Source organism: Phymastichus coffea, unplaced genomic scaffold (assembly GCF_024137745.1).
Source record: "Phymastichus coffea isolate CEN01 unplaced genomic scaffold, Cenicafe_Pcof_1.1 PCOF00021, whole genome shotgun sequence".
Classification (NCBI taxonomy): Eukaryota; Metazoa; Arthropoda; class Insecta; order Hymenoptera; family Eulophidae; genus Phymastichus; species Phymastichus coffea.
The window spans coordinates 4,373,790-4,395,327 of NW_026706832.1; the positions used below are offsets into that span (position 1 = coordinate 4,373,790).

At 39.1% G+C, this 21,538-nt stretch overlaps 2 protein-coding genes across 2 annotated transcripts; both read right to left on the reverse strand.

Moving 5' to 3' along the window:
• Positions 1–3,203: 3,203 nt before the first annotated feature.
• Positions 3,204–5,364, reverse strand: LOC131675451 (ATP-dependent DNA helicase pif1-like). The gene is made up of 3 exons (XM_058954431.1): positions 4,829–5,364; positions 4,255–4,771; positions 3,204–3,344 (listed from the first exon to the last, which is right to left on the reverse strand). The coding sequence occupies exons 1-3, from the start codon at positions 5,362–5,364 to the stop codon at positions 3,204–3,206; spliced, it is 1,194 nt and encodes a 397-aa protein (XP_058810414.1).
• Positions 5,365–5,544: 180 nt separating this feature from the next.
• On the reverse strand, positions 5,545–8,379 carry LOC131675452 (uncharacterized). The gene has a single exon (XM_058954432.1). The coding sequence runs from the start codon at positions 8,377–8,379 to the stop codon at positions 5,545–5,547; it is 2,835 nt and encodes a 944-aa protein (XP_058810415.1).
• Between the last annotated feature and the right edge of the window lie 13,159 nt (positions 8,380–21,538).

Consider the following 21,538-nt stretch of genomic DNA (forward strand, 5'->3'; position numbering starts at 1 on the left):
TCCGAGTTTAAAGCAAAATTTGATGCAAATTCGTTGATCTTGTTTTTCAGTCATTTTTGACAATATCTAAATCAGACGAACGCGAAAAAAGCACTGTAAATAAAGACACGCTGCGCATGAACTATACGTCCGGCAGGTGTCAGTTAGTAACCAATAGATTCGTAAGGCTTTACTGTTGACGTTTCTGTCCGGTAGAGGTCGCTCGAACACTATGGCGCGAAGATATAAACGTAGGCCCGATACTTTTCGGACAGACCTCGTATATCAAATTCGCTAATATATTCCCAGTCGTCTTCCACCATCCTCCTAATCCCCACCACGTTCCAGAATAGTATCTTTACTGCCTTTCTTCTCTCCCTCTCCCTTCCCTCCTCTCTCTCTTTTTCCCTATTGTTTTCGAAACCCTTTCGCCCTTTTTCCTACCATTTTTTCCTCTTTCTCGCTCCACCACCATTCTTCTTCCTCTGACTTCAACCCGTTATGCCTTATCTTTACCTCTTTGCCTTTACTTTTTATTTCTCTCGCTTTCCTTTTTACTTCCTCTCTTATCTTCCTCTGCTTTCACGTCCAGTCCTGATCTATGAAGATCTTTTTCTGCCCGAGCTTCTTTTTCCTCTTCATAATTCCTTCTTTTTGTTCCCATGAAGCGCATCTAATTTGCCACATCTTTTTTCCTCTTTCTATCCGATCATTCCTCCCCGCTGTCCCTCCTATTCTTCTCAGATTCACTATCTCCCCTTTCATTTCTAGTTCCTCTCTTAACTAGTCCTCTGCCTCACCCTTCTTTTCCCATCTTAACACACCCTCTAAGTCTGTCACTATTATATTGTTTATACTAATTTCTCTATCCATTTGACCTCTCGTATACACTATTTCTTCTTTATTTCCTACTTCTATTCCTCTTTGCTTCTCGTTTCCTCCCTCTATACTTTCTTTTAGTTTCACGCACTCTTCTTCCAACTAGTCTTCTTCCAACTTATTCCAACTCTTTCATCCTCTCTTCCCATTTTTCCTGCAGTTTCTTTTCTCTAAGTTCTGCTTTTTCCCTTTCTTCTTTTGTCTCTCTCACCGTTTCTTCTCTCTCTCTCTCTCTCTCTCTTGTTTTTTCCTAACTTTTCCTATTTCTTTCTCCCATCTTTCTTCTCTGTCTCTATTCTTTCCATTTTTCCATCATTTCTTTAAACATTTCTGTCTATTGTCTCCTTTCTTCCTCCCATACCGCTCTTAAATCCCTCAAAACATGTCTACTCCCTTCCACGAGTCGAAACCCACTCCCTCTTTTAAATATAAATAGATATATTTAATGCCACAAATATGCCTGACATTTCACAAAATTTCATTTACTTTTGTTTAATTCCTTTTATTCGTTAGAAAGTTTGAGAAACAAACGCGCACTGAAACTTAAGAAGCGTCATGTTCAAGTAACACAAATCTATACCTCAGTGTCTGCTGTGGTATGTATTTTTTTTAATTATATCTTTGAATACTATTTCCTAAATAAACAAATTTTTTGCATTATATTGATGATGTAAGCTGGTGATTCCGATAGGATAACGCAAGAAAGATTTTATGGAGTATAGGTTACAAGCCAACAACGAGCCTAAGTTTACAAGCCCAAGTCTTGTTACAAGACTCATCAATAAACAGTCCTCCGTTATTATTTGCCAAATAACTATAAAGATGTCGCACATTTTGTGCGTAATTTTTCAATTTGCTAACAAATGAAAGTTGAGCAGAAAGTTCCTGCTGGTCTCATGGGTAAACATATCGTTACCCGTCTATAAGAAGTTATTTATGGTTATACTAAAAATAAGCTAATTAACGACTCTTTTGACGCACACTGAATTTACCATGGGATTTGTACTCCCTATTCACCTAAATCTAACTTGATGCAATGAGTTAATCACACGATAAAAACTATGATTTTTTTTGTTGTTGATTTTTTTTTGTCGTAAAAAAACGGGGAATCTGTCTAGACCAAACTATCAGCGGCGGCCGTCTTATCTACTAAAACAGGTGTCGAGACCCCATCAGTGTGAATGTTTCTGAAGACACGTCCGCTTTAGCAGCAGGTTAACTCGATTGCTCCAGCCTATCCCCTGCAGGGGCTTCGGTGACCCATGGGAACTGTTTAACCCGCCATCCGTCGAGCATGACCCTGAGGGTATTCCGAAGCATGCCCCTGAATGGAAAATTCCACCTTCTGTTGAAGCCGGGGCATGGGACTACTTTCGTATTACTTTCAGCCCTGGTATTACTCATACCTTTATTAAAATTCCAGGCATCCTATCGCTTTCTTCCTTCTTAGGACAATAAAGGTAGCGACCGCTATCCAGCTATCCTCGTCGCGTAACATTTTCCTCACAGTATTATCCGGCATAACTGTACCACTCTTCGTTTCCAGTTGCAGTCTGTCCGTGGTCCATGTAAGCACTAGTAAAAAGTGTGCTCTACATTCGAGAAGTCAACCTTCTCGAACCCTTGCAGCGTCCATGGTTTCAGACCACTTATCAAGTGGCTTGTCCACGTTGTCATCTTGTTCGTTTCAGTCGTTTAGTGTTTTGTCTCGTTCTAGAACTGCCGCGTTGGTTCTTCCTACCTCAGCGCTTGTCTCGTACGTCCGTTTCCGTTCTTTGGCGAGAAGGTTTATGGGAATAACGCCCGTCACGAACAGGACTGTTTCAGCCGAGATAGTCCTATAGGCGCACAGTATCCGCAATGCTCCTTGTCCCTGTACGTCCGTTGGTCTTCTTAATTTCAAGCGCGTTAGCTTAGATTTTCACATCGTACAACATGATCGAATGGACCGTCGACATTACTAGGTGTCTCTTCCTTTTTCTCGGTCCATACGTGTTGTTTGTGACCATATATATATGCCATGAGGCAGGAGAGCGAAAAGACCTTCGATGCCGTCTTGTCGGCCGTTTCCTGTACGGTCTAAGGCCTAAAGATCAGCTATCGTATCCAGAATCATCCCTAAATATTTCACCATCTCCTTGGTTTCCATCTATTCTGTCTTTACTGATATTGGAATAAGGGTTCAAATTCTCTCTCCTGTCGGCAGAATTATCTCTATCTTTCCTAAAACCAGTGACAGTCCGGGCTCAGCGTCAGCTATGCCAACTCCGAATCTCGTTGGACGATTACTACCACTACATTGCCAGCATAAACGACCAGTAAGACGTTCTCCGGTATATCCAGCCTTAGTAGGTCGTCGTAAATTGCGTTCCAAAAATCTTGTCCCAGAATTGACCCCTGGTTAACGCCCGCAGTGATGCATCTGTTAGCATGTCCTTCAATCGTCTCGTACGTGATCCGTCTTTCTCGTAGGTAATTCCTCGTACCTGCATGAGGTAGATAGGAACTTAGAAAGCTCATGTAGAAAACAGAATATCTTCCCATTTGGTGGAGTTAAAAGTATTTCTAACACCTAATGTCGCAAGCAAAATCAGCCATAAAATAATCGTTTTTGTCCGTTACACCCCCTCCCCCCCAATTATTTATAATGATGTCTATAAGTGATAAGTTATTTTGTTATGTAAAAGATTTTAATTATTGTACTGTAAAATTTGCGCTATTGAATTAACTAACTTTGTAAGTTAATAACTTTTTACTATGATTTTTGTGATAAGTGCAAATTATGCTTAAATTATGTATATTACATTCTGTATTTTTTACACTATTTCAATTTTCTTTAACACTAGAATCACAATAGCGCGCGTTGCGCGCATTAATACATGTTTTCGGTAATTCTGTATAACGTATAACTGAAGTTTATATCATTTGAAACAGTAAATAGAACAGTTTATAAAATTGTTGGTTTACAATAGCTGAAGTTTTTTATTCGGGGGATACTATGATAAATCATAAGTGCAAGTTGTTATAAGCTAATTTTCTTTCGTTAAATGTAATTTTACGATTTATAAACGTAATGTTTGATATTGAAAAAAATTTTCATTTGTATAATTCTGTGTATACATAGTTCTTTACACTCAGATTCTTCCTTTGGTTTCCTAGATAAATTTATAAACGTAATGTTTGATATTGAAAAAAATTTTCATTTGTATAATTCTGTGTATACATAGTTCTTTACACTCAGATTCTTCCCTTGGTTTCCTAGATAAATTTATAAACGTAATGTTTGATATTGAAAAAACATTTTCATTTGTATAATTCTGTGTATACATAGTTCTTTACACTCAGATTCTCCCTTTGGTTTCCTAGATAAATTTTCAATGAATCCCATGATCTTACTCTAGACATAGCTACGTAAAGTTGTCCATGATTAAAAACATCTCGTCGAAGATCAATACCTATTTTGTCCAATGTTTGTCCTTGAGATTTATTGATGGTTATAGCAAAAGCCATTCGAATTGGAAACTGACGTCTTTTGAAAGTGAACGGATATTGATTTTCACAGTATAATGTGATTCGATTGAGGAATATAATATTGTTCCGTTTGTCGCCCGTTAAGATTTTACATTTTAACAAATGATTAGAAAACTCAAGTATTTGTAACCTTGTTCCATTACATAACCCTTCACTAAGACTTATATTTCTAATCAACATAACAATGCAAAATTTTCTCAAACGTAATTTGTAAGGAGGGAAATTTGGTGGATTTAATGAATTAAGATATTCCGGTAAAAGAACATCTTCCATTTCGCCATTATCACAGTTATCTGTACTATCAATACCAGTGTATAAGTGTTCTATATTTTTATCAAATAAATCAGTAATTTTATTGTTCATTTCATCTACATCAACATTTCTAGCAGATAAAATAGCGCAATGACTAATTTCATCAAATTTTTTATCTTTGATTAACTTGCCAAAAATGTTTTGAACAATACATTCATTTGTAGGCAGTATGCAATGTTCTGGTAGCTGTAGATTATTATCTTGATCGTTCAATGTTCCATTCCCAACATGCAATAAGTAATTTGCAAATTCAATTTGGTGCGGTAAGACTCTCATATTAGTTTGCAATTGGAAGTTCGAAAAGTATGACCATAAATGACTGTTTTTAATAGATAAATTTAATATTTCATTACGCGTACCGTTCACTTTAATCGGAAGCAGTTGCCTAAAGTCACCACCTAAAACCATTATTTTTCCACCAAAAGGTAAATCATTGTTCATGATATATTTTAATGTTCTATCAATGATTTCTAAAGCATATCTTGGAGCCATTGGCGCTTCGTCCCAAATAAATACTTGAGTATTTCTTAAAAGTATACCATCTTTAGATTGTATTTTAATATTTGATGATGAATCATTAAATATAGGAACTGGTAAGCCGAATGTTTTGTGTACAGTTTTTCCATTAGGTAATAATGTGGCGGCAATACCTGTGTATGCCATTGTGGAACATAAGATATTTTCTGACATTAAAATATTGTAAATGGTAGTGTAAACGAAAGTTTTTCCGGATCCTCCTTGTCCGTCTATGTAGAAGCAAGTGGACCCAGCATAGTGACTTGAACGCGACACCTGAAGAATGATATCTACAATTGTTTTCTGTTCAGCATTTAATTTCTGATATTATTGAATGCCAGCTTCCCACAAATGATTTACTTCATCAGTATTATTATTGTCTCTTATAATATTGATAACATTTTGATCCATTGTTGGAAAGTCGGCCAAACTTTTCCCCTCTCCTATTAAAATTTCATTTATTTCAGAATAAGCCATTTGATGACTGATATTTATTTCATTGTGTCGCGCAAAATCTTCAGACATTGAGTTTTTGAACGTTTCCCATAACTTTTCAGGATGAATAGGTTGACAGTGAATTAATATACGAACAAATAGATGTCTTAGATGTCTAGGCATCATCCAAGTTACTGCTTCTTTCATTGCTTTGTCCCACTCATCATCATCTTCAATAATTCCTAATGCTAGACATGTAGCTGTGAAAGAAGGGTGCAGTACACCATCTACAGTCTTCAAGTCGTTGTAACTAACAGCACCTTTCACATGTAATAATAATAATCTTAAGTGAAATAATTCAATTTGTGTAGGACTCACAGAATACATACGGCCTATTACATTAAAATGTTTTTTTCGAGTTTCCCAAGAAGAAACAGATTGACCATCAACTTTTTTTTTCTTATAAGTAAAGTATTTAGGAATTTCAGTGTAATAATATTGTCTAGCTGTTTCATTAGTAGCATTCAAAGTGAAAAAATCAAGTAGCATACTACTGGAATTATTTAAATTTGCTAACCATGAAGCTTCATCTTCATTGTCTACAATGAGTACTGCTTGTTCATTTGGTAAATGTAATGTAAGTCTCTGAACAGAGTGACTTTTATCCTGCAGTGCTTTATTGAAAATTCGGTAACATGCTTCTACAGGACCAACATAACGTGTTTCAATAAAATTACGACATTCATCGTGTTCGATGGAGGTATCATTTTCTGTTTGGCCAATGACAACTGTAGCTGCATCATGTCCTTTATAAATATATTTATACAAATATTTGACAGCTGTAATACTTGAGACAATTTCCACGTTAATGTGGCAGTCGAACATCAGTAGTAATTCAGCACAATGTGGAACAACCCATTGATTATTTTCATTAACATTACTTCGACGATAATGTGGATACCCATTTTCATCCATCGTTGTTTCTTCTTGGAATTGTTTAGAAAAATTTTTGGAGCATTTGCCATCCTTCATACACCAGTCACCGCAAGGTCCATGAATCATGTTCTTCATAACGATGTCAAATAAATGCGGATGTCTTATTTGTATCGGAATTTCAGCTGATATGAATTTATCAACTATATCAGAAGTAGTAATTTTATATCCTTGTTCTAATGTGATTAGTAAATGCATATGTGGCAACCCCCTCTTTTGAAATTCAATAACATATACGTAAGATGCAACTTTTCCGAAGAATTTTTTTTTTATAACAATATCAAGTAAACGATCCTTTTTCAGATCGAAAACTCTTGCTACCAAATCTGGTCTGTCGGCAGCTTGTTGGCCTGGCAACAAATTTTCTGATATTTCTGGCCAATTCGGGTTGCATGTCATTGTTAGAAAAATATCAGGTTTTCCTGTTTCATTAACAATAGCCATTGCATCTTGATAACATTGTTGCATATATCGTGGAGAACCCGTAAATGTTGAAGGAAGAATTATAGTTTTACCTACACGTCCATTTACATCATTTGCACAATTTCTCATGTGATAATGTAAACCTTGATATGTATCAGCTCTCAATTCTTTTTGATGATTTTTGCAATACTGAATTCTATCTTTTTCAATTTTTACATAACTATCCACAGCCCACTGTTGAAACAGTCTACGTCCTCTTATAATAGGGTTAAATTCATTTTCTCTTATGGCCATTCGATATTTAGTATAATCTAATCGTGTAATTCTACGATTTTGATTTATGCGGAACATATTTTGATGCCAACCTTGAGAACCATATGGGTAGAATAAAGGATAAATCCATGGCTCAACATTAGGATCTAAGGAACTAACACATTGTAACGTTTTTGTATTTTTATTTCTTATTGTTACATATGATTCAGGTATTTCACCGTCAGCAGTTGTCGAAAAAATTGCAGCAACTTCATTCACTCGTTGAAAATTATATCGCCGACTGTCTTGACCAGGTTTTAATGAAAATAATAATTGCAATTCGGATTGCTTTGAATTTCCATTTATTTCAGTTATCATCTGCTGTACACGTATTTCGTCGTTCATCATCTGATAAGATTTTGCATAAATATTATTATTACGTATTATGCTATCTAAAATTGTCATTAATTCGTAATCTATAACAGGATTTTGTTGAATTCGATAGTCTAAAGCTTCATTTTGATCAATTATGAAAAATTGTCCAAACGAAGGACTTTCGCCTTCGCTAGGGTATAGGGCTGTATTAATTTGGTAATATATTTGCCCCTGGATTTTGAAACAAAACGGACCTGCTTGACGCGTTTGAAAACTAACCAAATTTGCGTTGAATGAAGCAAAAGATAAAGAATTATTATAATTTCGTATACGCTCAAAAAATCTTGATGATTTATCATGTTCTCCGTCGAATAATGTCTTGAGTTCATGCGGTAAAGTTGGTAAAGGATTTAATTTTACTGATCCGTGACCACAACAATCATTAAAGGACAATCCTTTATTTGAAACCGTTTCATCTTTGAAATGCTTAGCTTTACAATGTTGACACAAAATATTCATTGGACCTAAATAATCTGTTGTAACAGATTCTAGTATATTGCGGTTATTATCAACAATACGTTGTCGAGCTAGTTGTCGTCTACGGCTTTGATTTTGTGTTTTTGTAGTACGTCTTTTGTGTTTTGACAGTGCTGCTTCGTCTTCTGTAAGTTTTCTGCGACCCATGATATATTTGTATAATTAATTAAATTAAATAAAAGTAAAGTAAGTAAATTAATTCAAATGTAAAGAAGTAGGAATCGTATAATATACGTACAATTAAAAATGTTGGAACAAAATAAAAGAATTTAATTATGAACTGTAACGGGGTATGACCGTTTAATAAATTATATCGCGCAATTACATTAAGGGACGCGCGTAAATCGTCAATGCTCACTACTTATCCGGGAGAGCATGAGAAAGTATGCGTCAGTCAACCGATAATCATTGATAACCTATACTAAATTGAGTGGAAGCTATGTGAAATGAGAGAATCAATGAAAACACTTGTTAGTAATGTAGATCGGATCTTTTATTGTCCCTCCAAAATTCACAAAAGGTCGGCCCGCGCGTTTGTTTACATATACGCTCGCTCGTCGACAACACGCTTTGCCGATATGCTCGCTGCTCTTTGTTATTAGAGCCGTTACATGCACGCATCGAATGTTAGAATCAAATTGTTATTCGTATATTCGCGATCGCGAAATTAAGCTGGCCAGCTTACCTTATAATTGCAGGCGATCGGAGAACAACACGAATACCTCGCACAGAGCGGAACTGTTTTTATTGTTTCTTACGCGGCTCGCGAATGCGCGCACGGAGTGGTTTCGCCCTCGATGGCGAAACCTCACACACACGTACACTGCTTGGCCTTCAGCTGGTATCCGGATGGCTCCTTGGAGGCAGCTGTCACGGCTATCTGGCACTCTCGGTTATCAGCTGATCTGGTGTATCGTTGATAAGGGCTCGTGAATTGGCGATTGCGGTAGCGAAAGCGGGCGGACACTATGATGGTCTATGCTTCACTGGTTCAAATTCGTTCGCGCGCGTTCCGTCTGCTCGCGTGCCGAATTCCTTCGTTACCTATTCTGTCCCCCCGGCAGGTGCTGCCCTCACAGGCAGCAATTATGCTAAATGGTCAGCGCTAATTTGACGTTTACCGTCACAGAACTGGTAATTGAATTTTTTTCTAAATATTGTTCGTTAATTATGTAATTAAGGTTTGGTATTTTGTTTTGGTCTATTTTTGGTTTGGTTTGGTTTGGTGCGGTTTGGTTTGGGTTGATTCGGTTTGGTTTGGTTTGTCTGGTAACATGATATTATGTAATGGTAAGCGTATGTAATGTTTAAGTAAATGAGTAAATAAATGCTGAGGTGAGTCAAAAATGTTATTTATTTATAAAATATCCAATGTTGTATACATCATGTAAAGTTACATTATTATTGATGCTGTTAATTTACATAACACACACAAACAATATCCTTTTTTTATGAACCACCTGAAACAAAAAAAATTTAATTTTGTAGATCATAAATTATAAATTAATTAAAGAAATAAAAAAATACATTACTTTATGTTAATAATGTAAAAAAAAGTAAAAAAAATAGATTACTGTTTCATTTTATTCAGACTCCAATTGTCAACGATGCAAAAGTAATTTAACGATGAAGATTTCAAAATAAAATATACTCATAGTTTGTTTAGGTACACAAATACCAAAGTACAATTTGCTATCACAATCTTCGATAAATTAATTGACTGAAGCATTGAAATGATATTCTGCATTCAGAAATTATTCAAGTAAAGTAAATTTTAAAATAATAATAACTGTAAAAGGAAATGTGAATAAAATTACGTAAGAATCATTTGTTTTTCAAGTTCCAGTATCAGAAGTCTATTGAAAAATAAATCAATAAATTTTTGAAAGCGATGACGTAAGCTATATTACTGCTATCATTGTATAAAAATCACTCACTTTTGAAAAAAAAGATAATTATTAATTTAATCCTCCAAACTCCAAACTATTGATAGCATAATCAGTTGTGAGGCCTGTTGTGGTCGTATAAAAAACTCTGAAATATCAAAAAAAAAGTATTTTTTTGATTAGAATAGTATTCACATATAGAATAACCGATCGATTGCATGAAAGATCCAAAAACACATGGTAATAATTTTTTTAAATACACTTTACGGTGAAGTCTGCATCTGCACCCAAATTTTTATGAATCATAAATTGAAACTAATTTTGTGAAGATATTGAAAACAGAAAATCGAGTCACTGTCTACAAATTATCAAATCAAACTGGAAATGCTAATGAATTGTGTGCGTTCAACTGTGCCTCAATATAAAAAATATCTTTTTTTGAAGGTTATGCAATCAAAATGTAAAATATTTCCTTTCAAATCAAATTATATTACTGACCTGTTTTTAATCGCTCTGCTTAATTAATTTGAGAGTAGATGAAGCCAACTAAGAGGTTCAATTTCTCACTACAGAAATTGAAGTGTATCATCAATTTATTGAACACTGAAGAACGTGGCTTGCAGTGGCTTGCAATTTTGATGTAACCGTAAATTGAGCATGGAATAAGCGTGGTCGTTATGAGATTAAGGTCACGTGACTCTGTAGCTTATAAAGGTTAAGTTGTCCGTCAGAGTGAGAGAGACAGCAACAGGTAAGATCCACACGATAGATGGGACATCCATTCCTCTTATCCTATTGCTGTCTCTCTCACTCTGAGGGACAATAATTTTGCAACCAGACATCAGCATTCAACAGCCAATAATCCAACCCAATAACCCAATTTTTACACTTTTTACACTTCAATACAACAAATATAAATACGAACATTATACTTGTACAATGGCAGCAGAAAGACATTAATAGTATGTACTTTAAGTAATAACCACAATGCTAATCTTAATGTTACATTTGTACATTATTCAAACATCGAAAGACTTGATTTTATTGGAACTTTATTGTAATTAATTACAGAGTACATTATTTCACAGAAGACTACATATTTTATAATCATCATCTTATAGAAAAAAGTCATTCATTACAGATATGCTATACAAACATGAATAAGTTAGTACATACAGTTTACTAAACTAAAATCTTTGCAATCAACTTAATTTTAAACCTGCTGGCATGGAGGTTTTTCATTCGTATTATTATAAAAGTACGTACCTAGCTCATCACAGTGCGAATACTTATCAACTGCGTTTACATTATTTATAAGTGCAATATTTTTAAACAACATATTAAGTGCAATATTTCGTATACAGTATGTCATCTGTACATTTATACATTTCATACTATACTTTTTAACTTATTTTTGTACATAAAAATATAACATTAATCCAGATCTAGTGCTATATTTTTTTTATACATTATGTCATCTGTATACATTTATACATTATGTATATTTTTTTACTTTGTAATTTTTTTTATATAACAATAATGTAATGTTCGAAGTTTCAACCAGATAAACTGTATTAATAGAAGACGGAGTGCAATTGACATTACATGACTACACGGTTACAATTTTTTACAGGACAACACTATTAAAAAAAATAAATACGAACTTTACAATTTAATGAGATGTTTAGAATTGCAGCAGAAAAACGCAAATACTATGTATGAACTATGTAATAACCTCAATTATTCTTAATATATTACATTTTGTTTAGTATTCACATTTTTTTACATTATTATTCATATAGTTAAAGATTCGTAGAGATAGAAACATTTTATTCGTTTTATAATATTATTTGTAATCGATATAAATTAGTTCAGTCTCACTTTGATAAACATTTTTAAATGAATACTTAGCATTTTACAAATTTTTTGGATATTTTTTTGATAAAACTATAAAACTATACATTTAAGTGATACAATCTGAACTGCAATATATCTAATTATATACTCTCAGACTATTAATTAATACTGAGCATTTTATGCTCAACGCAATCACATGTCATCTAAAATACATAACTGGTCTAAAACTACGCTTAGTATCATTCAGTTCAATCAAATTACAAAAAAGAAATGCATGGTTACTAATCTAAAGCGGATAGTACGTACGAATACCTTATGAAAGTGCAATTACTGTTTAGAATCATTTACATTCTTGATGTGCAATATTTTTTTATATAAATAGCGTTTACATTTATTTGTAAGTTGAATGTATCTTAATATTAAAATTATTGTTAGTTATGTTTCATGTATATTTTTATGAGTATTCTGATAGCCCCTAGTATTCACATTGTGTCGCTCATTATATTTTTTACATTATTCATGTAGTTAAAGACTCATAGAGCAAGAAACATTTTATTAGTTTATAATACGGTTTGTAATCGATATAAATTAGTTCAGTCTCACTTTGATGAACATTTTGAAATGAATACATAGCATTTTACAAATTTTTTGGATATTTTTTTGATAAAACTATATATATATATGTATAAGTGATACAATCTGAACTGCAATATATCTTATTATATACTCTTAGACTATTAATTAACACTGAGCATTTTATGCTCAACTCAATCACATGTCATATAAAATACATAACTGGTGTACGTAAAGCTATACTCTTAATATAATTCAATTCAATCGAATTTTAAAAAAGGAATGTATGGTTACAAATAATAGAAAATTTCAAGTGTTTCAAATTACAAACAAAGAAATCCATATTCAAACAAACTACCAAGTTTTTCATTTTTATATAGAATTGAAAATAATGTATTACGATGTTCAAGACAAACCCAAAAAGTATAATCTATACTCTTATAATTGAAGAATACATAACCTTATTCTTGCTGCAGTCCTCTTTTTGGGGTTTTTATTCCTCGAGATAACATTTGAGCTGTCATCCTAGGCACATCTGATATTTCCACAACAGAATCAGTGTCTAAACAGCGAAGAATCATCAATTCTCCTAGAAATTTGTGTTTTGATTTTTGTTTGATAAATAAATACCTCCATTCACTTATTGTCCAACAAAAATATTGAGTCATAATTAGAGGTACATACCTGATCTGTCAATCTCCCCAGCTATTTTAACGCGTATACCTTTTTCAAAATTCAATTCTACTACATAATTGGAGATGTGAACCGCCAACTTGTAATTTCCATCAGTGATAGAACCACATCCATATGGCTGATGAGTGTACTGATTGATTGCTTTAACAAATTTCATTTTGATATGCCCTTCAATCACTGTAGAAGATATCATTTTGTTATTTTGTTACATAAATATTATAACATACATAAGATATTTAGACAGAACTGTAAAATTACACTTACATATCAATCCTTCAGCTTTACCAACTTCCTCAAAAGTGACAGATTGCACTGGTCTGGCATTATTTTCAATACCAGTATGTTGTCCTAGATATTCGATCGTAGTAGCATCTTTTATCAGCAACTCAAATGGAATATAATTATTAGCTTCCTTGTAATAAGTTTGAGAAGCAGCTTTTGCCACACCGCCTTCAATATGTAATATCTAAAAAAATGAGAATTTAAGATATTAATGCATTTTAAAAACTAAAGCAATTTTGAACCCTAAGTAAGTCAACCATATGATAAACTTACTCTGCCAAGAGTCACCTCCTTTTTATACTTGGTGATCAAAACTTTTCCCCATACTAATACGACAACTTTTTTAGTTTGAGCATTGCTCAAAACAAACTTAAACAGGTCGTACTTTTCCTTCTTTCCTACTATTGAAGGAGCATACAATTCACTGACATAACCAGTTACCTCTCTGTAAGATAAAAATAAAATGGCATAACGAAAAGACATTGATGGAATGATCAAAATCACATAACAAATAATTTACGTTGTATCATCTTTATCCCTCCACTCACTGAAATCTTCATCAGCTGTATAAACCACAGCTTCTTGAACCATGTTTTCGTCATCCAGCATATTTCAAATGCGTATGGTCTGAAAAAATATAAATTCATACAATTATATATGTACTTTCCATTCCAACAAATTTGCAAAATAAATAAAGAAAAAACGTGTGCGCTCATTTTATACAAAGTACAATGTACTCTTAATAATTAAATTGAACAGTCTTGATTAAACATTGTTTCATCATAGACATGTGCTCTTTTTATTACAACTAATTAATCACTTTCTTTTTTGTTAAAAGTTTCGAAGAAAACGAAGGACAACGTATTTTTCACCGTTTTTGAAATCAATTAAATGTGAAAAATTAAACGTGGAAAAATTGTAAAGAACGTGCTCGTCAACTTAACCTATTGATTCCCGCAATTATCTTTCTTTTTTTTCAAACAACAAAAACAAAAAATCCAAACAAAAAAAAAATAATTACGTAAACGCTAATTGCATAATCTACTTACCTATTTTTTTGCTTGATAAGATAAGTCAATTTACTTTAAATTGCAGATGCAACTGGATGTTAATGTACTCGCGGGATTAATGTAAAATGATGCTTCAATGCTTTAGCCGGCTACATTATAAAGGCAAACACAGAACAAACTAACACAGTAGACACAACTATGTATAGTAACTCACGTGACTACACTTCAGCCAATCAGATCACGAATAAAATGACTTCACTCGAGAGCCTATCACTTTTCTTAAGAAGGACTGTCCATTTTATTGTAAACAAGAGAAAATAATTTTGCACACTTACGTAAACAGCTGGAAGAGGGCTATCCTGCGAAAATGGGCAGGAAAATTTGAGTATAAATACGCTGAATTTTGCCCAGGCTGACATTCTCTCCTAGCCTTGCAAGATGAGCGCTTGAGATTGAATTGGCTTATACCTTATTTATTTCTCTCTTGTGATTAGCTAAGTAAGCCTTCCCTCTCTTATTGTGATTTATGCTCGACTCATAAAATAGTTCGCGCTATGGAAACTTCGGTTTCCATCTAGCTAAATCACATCCTTTTTCCAAAGCTTCCACTTAAGCTCTGTTTATAGAATACTTTGGACCATAAAAAACTAGGGCAAAACCTATCTTTCCTTAATTATATTTCAAACAATCATATATATTTCATTGCATAATTTTATTTTTCAAATTCAATATTAATATCATTCCTTCAATTTCAAATAAATTTTCACTTGATAACGCGACAGACTACGAGAGTACGAACTAAATACAAATAATAGATAATAAATATCATCACAGTCCACTGGGATGACCCGGGGTATAATAAGCAGTGCTTCCGCCGAGACGTTCCATAGATGCCCGTAATAGGAATTTCTTTTTTTACAAGGATTTGCGGAATCCTTTTTGCAGATTCTCCTTAGTCTTTCTGACTGAGGAGTTATATGGGACTCCCTGAAAAAGAAACAGGCCTACCCACTAAACCGCCATCTCCTTGGCGTCCTTCCCCTAGCCAGGGACTATGTTGATATTACTTCTGACTAGAGGTTCTGTCTGTGTTCATTCGTTCATGTCGTTCCTCCTTATCTCGTTACGTCACATCATTGCATCTGCTCAGTCATCTGTCAGGCAGCCGTCCGCATTCTTACGTCTCAATATAGTTTCAGTATAGGTAGTGACTAAGCGTCCCCATTCGTGTTCACGCAGCATCATCTTCACAATGTTATCGGGGGTGATACTGCCGACCGTTGTTTCCAGTTCCTGTCTAAGTCTTGTTCAGCGGTCACACGCGAAAAACGTGTGTTCCGCGTCGTCTTGTTCGTGTCCACAGTACTTACAATCGGGTGTTCGTAGTCTGCTCATATTGTAAAGGTACCGTTGGAAGTATCCGTGGCCCGTCAAGAGCTGGGTGACGTAGAAATTTACATAACCCAATTTCCTTCCGAACCACTGCCTCAAGTCCCATATCAATCATCCCGTCCAGTTACCACCTCGTTCCTCTGTCCGTCGGTCTTGCCACATGTCTATCGTCCTTTCGCGTTCAACGATTGCCGCGTTCTTTCGTCCTATGTCTGCGCTGCTCCCATAGATCCTTTTGCGTTCAGAGGCAAGAAGATCCACGGATATTACGCTCGCCACCACCAGGACAGCCTGCGCAGAGACTGTTCGGTAGGAGCAAGCGATTCGCAGAGCGCCTTGTCTCTGTACCATCGTCATTGTCTTACAGTACTTCTTTGTCTTCAAGGAATCTGCCCATATTTCCGCGCCTTATAAGAGGATCGAGTGAGCTGTCGCCATTAGCAGTCGCCGCTTTCCTGGTCTCGGTCCCGTCGTGTTTGCCATCAGGCGGCTCAAGGATGTTATCCTCTCTGCCGCTTTTCGGGCTGTCTTCTGTATGTGAGGCCAGAAGGTTATCTTCGTATCGAGGGTTACCCCAAGGTACTTGATTTCCCCCTTGGTCTCCGTTTCGTATGTACCCACTCTCATGGGTAGTATCGTCTGTATGCGTCTTCTCGTGAGAAGCATAAGTTCCGTCTTTTCTGTTGCGAGTTGCAGTCCGTGTTCTGTCATCCATCGTCCAACTCGTCTCATGGTCTGGTTCAACGTCAGCTGCGCCAGCTCGGGAGATCTCTCCGTGATCACTGCCGCCACGTCATCAGCGTAGGCGACGAGGGTCACTTCGAGTGGCATCCCAAGCCGTAGCAGACTATCGTATAGACCATTCCAAAAGTCGGGTCCCAGTATCGACCCCTGAGCCACCCCAGCGGTGACCTGTCTCTTTACCTGTCCTTCGGTCGTCTCGTACGTTATTCGTCTGTTTCTCAGATAACCTCCACAACCCGAACCAGGCACGGTGGGATCCGAAAGTTGCTTTTCAGCGCTTCCAAGATATCCACCCACCTGGCCGAGTTGAAAGCATTTCTGATGTCGAGCGTCGCTAGCAGCACAATGTGTCGCGCCGCATGGCAGTGTCTGTCTAATTCCAGGAAAGAATCAATCACCTTTTGGATCGCTCCAATCGTCGACCGACCCCTCCTGAAGCCGAATTGCAAATCTGAGAGATCCCCTCCGGCCTGTATCGCGTCCGTCAGTCTTGGTCTGAGTAATTGTTCAAAGAGTTCAAGTAAACTCAACGGTCGGTAGGCCGAAGGAGTGCCAGGGTCGCCCTTACCTTTTGGAATAAGAACGAGCCTCGCCTCCTTCCACCGATCGCTGAACGTTCCTGTCGTCAAGCACGTATTGTACAGGTCGAGAAGTATCTCCGGCCGTAGACGAGCCACGAGCCGGAGGATCTCGGATGGTACTCCGTCCGGTCCCGGTGCCTTACCCGTCTTCATCGCATTCGTTGCTCTGATGAGCTCCTCAGCGGCAAAAGCGGGGGGCATTTGTGCGTCCACGTCATCCATCACGTTTGTCCTAATCGGGTGCGTCGGAAACAATCCGTCAACAATCCGTCCTGCTGTTTCGGCATCTTTAAGTTCCGGTGAGACTCGGGCCCCTAGTTTCCCGGTCACAATCTTGTAGCCGGTTCCCCAGAGATCCTCGTTCACCTCCTCGCAGAGCTTCCTCCAGCATCACGTCTTGCTGTCCCGTATTGCTTTCGTCAGCGTCTTCCGTGCTGTTTTGTATATGGCCTGAAGGTTTTCCTTTTCGGGTCCACCTCCAGCCCTCGTCGCACGTCGCCGATTTGCCCGGCATATCTTGCGTAGCTCGGCTATTTCGTCCGTCCACCAGTATTGTGGTCGTATTTTTTGTTTCTGTCGTCGTTTCGTCATTGTGCTGGTGCACAAGTTGTTTATTAATTTCGCCGTCTCGTCTGTCAGTCTTTCCGTTCTTCGTCGGCCCGTTAGCTCAGGAGGAATCTTCGACCCCGGGGCTGATGCCGCCATCAACTCCTCTGAAAATTTTTGTCGGTCAAGTTTGTTAAGGTTCCACCGCGGGGGTTGGTGGATTCTCGTTTGTCTCGTTTCTGTCCATCCCGCCACTTCGAAGACGATGTATTGATGGTCGCTGGCTGTATAGTCCTCGACCACCCGCCACCCCCTCAGCCGTGGCAGGATTCTGTCCGACGTCATCGTCACGTCAGGGATGGAGTCTCCAATCCCTGGTCGTCTGTACGTCGGCGTGTGTCCCGTATTTACTACTGCTAGGTCCAACCTTGCGGCCATTTCCAGCAGCAGTCGTCCACGTCGGTTCGTTTCGTTCATTCTCCACTCGATCGCCCTCGCATTGAGATCCCCCGCTACGATGACATCTCCGTGCAGTTCCCTGATCCCGTCTTCTAACAGCGTCGCCTTCCTTTCGAACTCCGCCGCGGTGCAGTTAGGTGTCAGGTAGACGCTGACATAAGTGATAGCGCCGACTGTAGCCCAGACGTAGTCGTCCCCGACTCCGCGGTTGGAGACTCTAAATTGAGCGGCGTCCCTTACCCAGATAGCAGTGGTCTCTGTCTTGTTTGTAATGTATGTCTGGGACATCCTTTTCCTGTATGGTTCACACAGGATCAGAATATCCGCGTCATGTTCGTCGGCTATCTACGGTAGGAGCATGTCTGCAGTCCTACTTCTGTTCAGGTTTCCTTGTACTACTCTGTCCGTCTTCCGGCACGTCTCCTGCACTCCTCCAGCGCGGCCCGGAACACGGCACACCTGCCGTTTCTGGCGAGGTGGGCGACGTCCCCATGCCCGGCCTCGGAGCACAGTGGGCAGACCGGTTCTCCTTTGCATTCCGTCGCGTAATGTCCGGATGCGCCGGATTTGCGGCAGCATTTCGTCCTGTCCTTGCCCGTACATTCGGCCTTCACGTGGCCGAAGCCCAGGCACCTGTAACATTTCGTCACCGTCAGTCTTTTTCGGACGCGGCAGTGCACCCAGCCAATTCCAATCCGACCGCGCCGGAGCAGCGCCTCGGCTTCCCGCGATTCCATTTCGCAGACCGCCATATACTGCTCAGCGCGGTTAGGACCGAAAATGTGGACCCGAAAGTCTGTGTCTCGCCCAGACTCTCGACTGAGCGCGTCCGTCACGTCTTCCGGAGTCGCAACGCAGTCCAGATCCATGATCTCCAATTGTACCTTGGAAGTCATAGCCCTGACACTGCCCGCTTCCCCGATGGCCTCCTGGATCTGTCGCTCAAACACGTCGCGTCCGTCTGGTTTGTCTGCGTCTACCTGCAGCTTCAATAGGCACAGACCGTTCTTCGTCTTCCTCAGGGTCGTCACCTGTACGTGACTCTCCTTCGGATCGATCGTTGTCCGGATTTTTCGTACGATATCGGAGTACGACGCGTGTGTCCCCGGTTTGACGAGGACAGCGAGTCCCCTTTTCTGGTGGGCCGGTCTGTCCTTGTCAGGTCGATTCCTTGCGTCCGTTTTCTTTTTTGTTTTTTTCCATGTAACGGTCTGCCAGTCTTTGGTCGAATCTGTCGTCGGTGGCCTCTTTTGTGAGGGCTCCGGCGTGGTTCCGGTCAGCGAACGTTTCCGTTTCGTCTGTGGCGTCTCTGCGTTGTTGTTCGTCGTCGTGCTTGTCTTGTTGCTGTCTCGTCGGTGTCCTTCCGGAGCTGTGTCCATCCGCTTGTGCAGCGCAATGTCCACAGTCTCGAGAATTGTCTTGATTCCAGTCTTCACTGTCATATTCATGTTTTTTTTATGTTTGCTGCTTCGGCCATTTTTGTCGCTGTCTCTTGTATTAGCCTTAGCAGTTCAGTCATGTCTCATGTTTTGTTTATCGTGGGTGTTCGTCCTGACGTCTGTTCTTGGTTATCTGTGGCGGAGGCGTAACTCACCCCGCTGCCGCCACTTGATACACTGTCTGCCCTCTGTCGTTCTGGTATGTTCAGTGTATTTTTGTTTGTATCGTTTCGTTTGGTCCTCCTCTTCGCCATGCACAAGGTGCGGCCCTCAAAATCCTTGCCGCTGCCCATGGCCACCGGGGCTTTCACCCGATCGGAACCCGGGGTGGATTATCCCTGAAAAGGGATTACCACTTGAGGTAAATCAATGTTTTCTTTGTGCATTTTCCATAGTTTTCTGTCCCGTTATGCTAGAGGTCCCTCGTGGTCGCGACTCCACGAACCGCGCTGGGACAACGCACGGCCCCTGAGGTCCCCCCGCTGTGTGTTTACCCTGTGTGTTCAGTGTTCCCCCCTGTGGTGTGTGCGTGTATGTAAGTGCCCATGGGCAAAACCGGGCTTCGTTCACGGGGAGAGCCCGTTTAGAGAGATCCCCTTCACTCGTTTTCGGGCGGCTCCGTTTATAGGAGTCCCCTACCATTCGCTTTTCGGTAAGGCCCATTTATAGGGTCGCCGAGCATTGACTTCCCCGGTTTGCCAGAAGGCGTGTGTGTGAGTGTTTGCGTAGTGTGTGAGTGTGTATGTGTATAAGTGATTAATGGTTGGACACATCGGCAGAATACCATTATCTTTTGCGTCATTTGTGAGCCATATCTTCCTCTTGGCCGTGTCCGTTATGGCGTTGCTGCTCAGAGCATTGACGCGACGGACATCGTTTCCACCGGGCACGTCGTGGACGTTGGAAGCTAGCATTTGCCCAGTGAGGTGTCACCACTCACTGGACCAGCCCGGCATTATAATAATTATTATTATTATTATTTTTTTTGTTTTTTTTTTTTCAAGGAGTTGCGGAATCCTTTTTGCGGATTCCCCTTAGTCTTGATATCTAAGGAGGTATGTGGGACTCCCCAAAAAAAAAGACAGGCCTACCCACTAAACTGCCATCTCCTTGTTGTCCTTCCCCCAGCCAGGGACTATGTTGATATTACTTCTGACTGGGGGTTCTGTCTGTCTTCGTTCGTTCGTATCGTTTCACCGTATCTCGTAACGTCGCATCACTTCGTCTGCTCAGTCGTCCTTCAGACAGTCGTCCGCGTTCTTACTTCTTAGTATGGTTTCCGTATAGGTAGCGACTAAACGCCATCTTTCGGGTTTATGCAGCACCACCTCTACAATGTTATTGGGGGTGATGTTGCCAACTGTTGTCTCTAGTTCTCGTCTGAGTCTTGTCCAGCGGTCGCACCCGAAAACGTGTGTTCCGCGTCGTCTCGTTCGTGTCCGCAATACTTGCAGTCGGGTATTCGTAGTCTGTTCATATTGTGGAGGTACCGTCGAAAGTACCCGTAGCCCGTCAAGAGCTGGGTGACGTGAAAATTCACATCACCAAAATTCCTTCCAAGCCACGGTCTCACGTCCCATATCAGTCGTCTCGTCCATTTGCTACCCCGTTCTTCTGTCCATCGGTCTTGCCACATGTCGATCGTCCTTTCGCGTTCAACGATTGCCGCGTTCTTTCGTCCTATGTCTGCGCTGCTTCCATAGATCCTTTTGCGTTCACAGGCAAGAAGATCCACGGGTATTACGCTCGCCACCACCAGGACAGCCTGCGCAGAGACTGTTCGGTAGGAGCAAGCGATTCGCAGAGCGCCCTGTCTCTGTACAATCGTCATTGTCTTACAGTAC

Coding starts and splice junctions, on each gene's coding strand:
- LOC131675452 (XM_058954432.1), bottom strand. CDS start 8,379: ATGGGTCGCAGAAAACTTACAGAAGACGAAGCAGCACTGTCAAAACAC.
- LOC131675451 (XM_058954431.1), bottom strand. CDS start 5,364: ATGGCATACACAGGTATTGCCGCCACATTATTACCTAATGGAAAAACT. Junction 4,772..4,828: donor GTTCAAAACATTTTTGGCAA/GTTAATCAAAGA, acceptor TTTATCTGCTAG/AAATGTTGATGTAGATGAAA. Junction 3,345..4,254: donor TTTACGTAGCTATGTCTAGA/GTAAGATCATGG, acceptor TACCTCATGCAG/GTACGAGGAATTACCTACGA.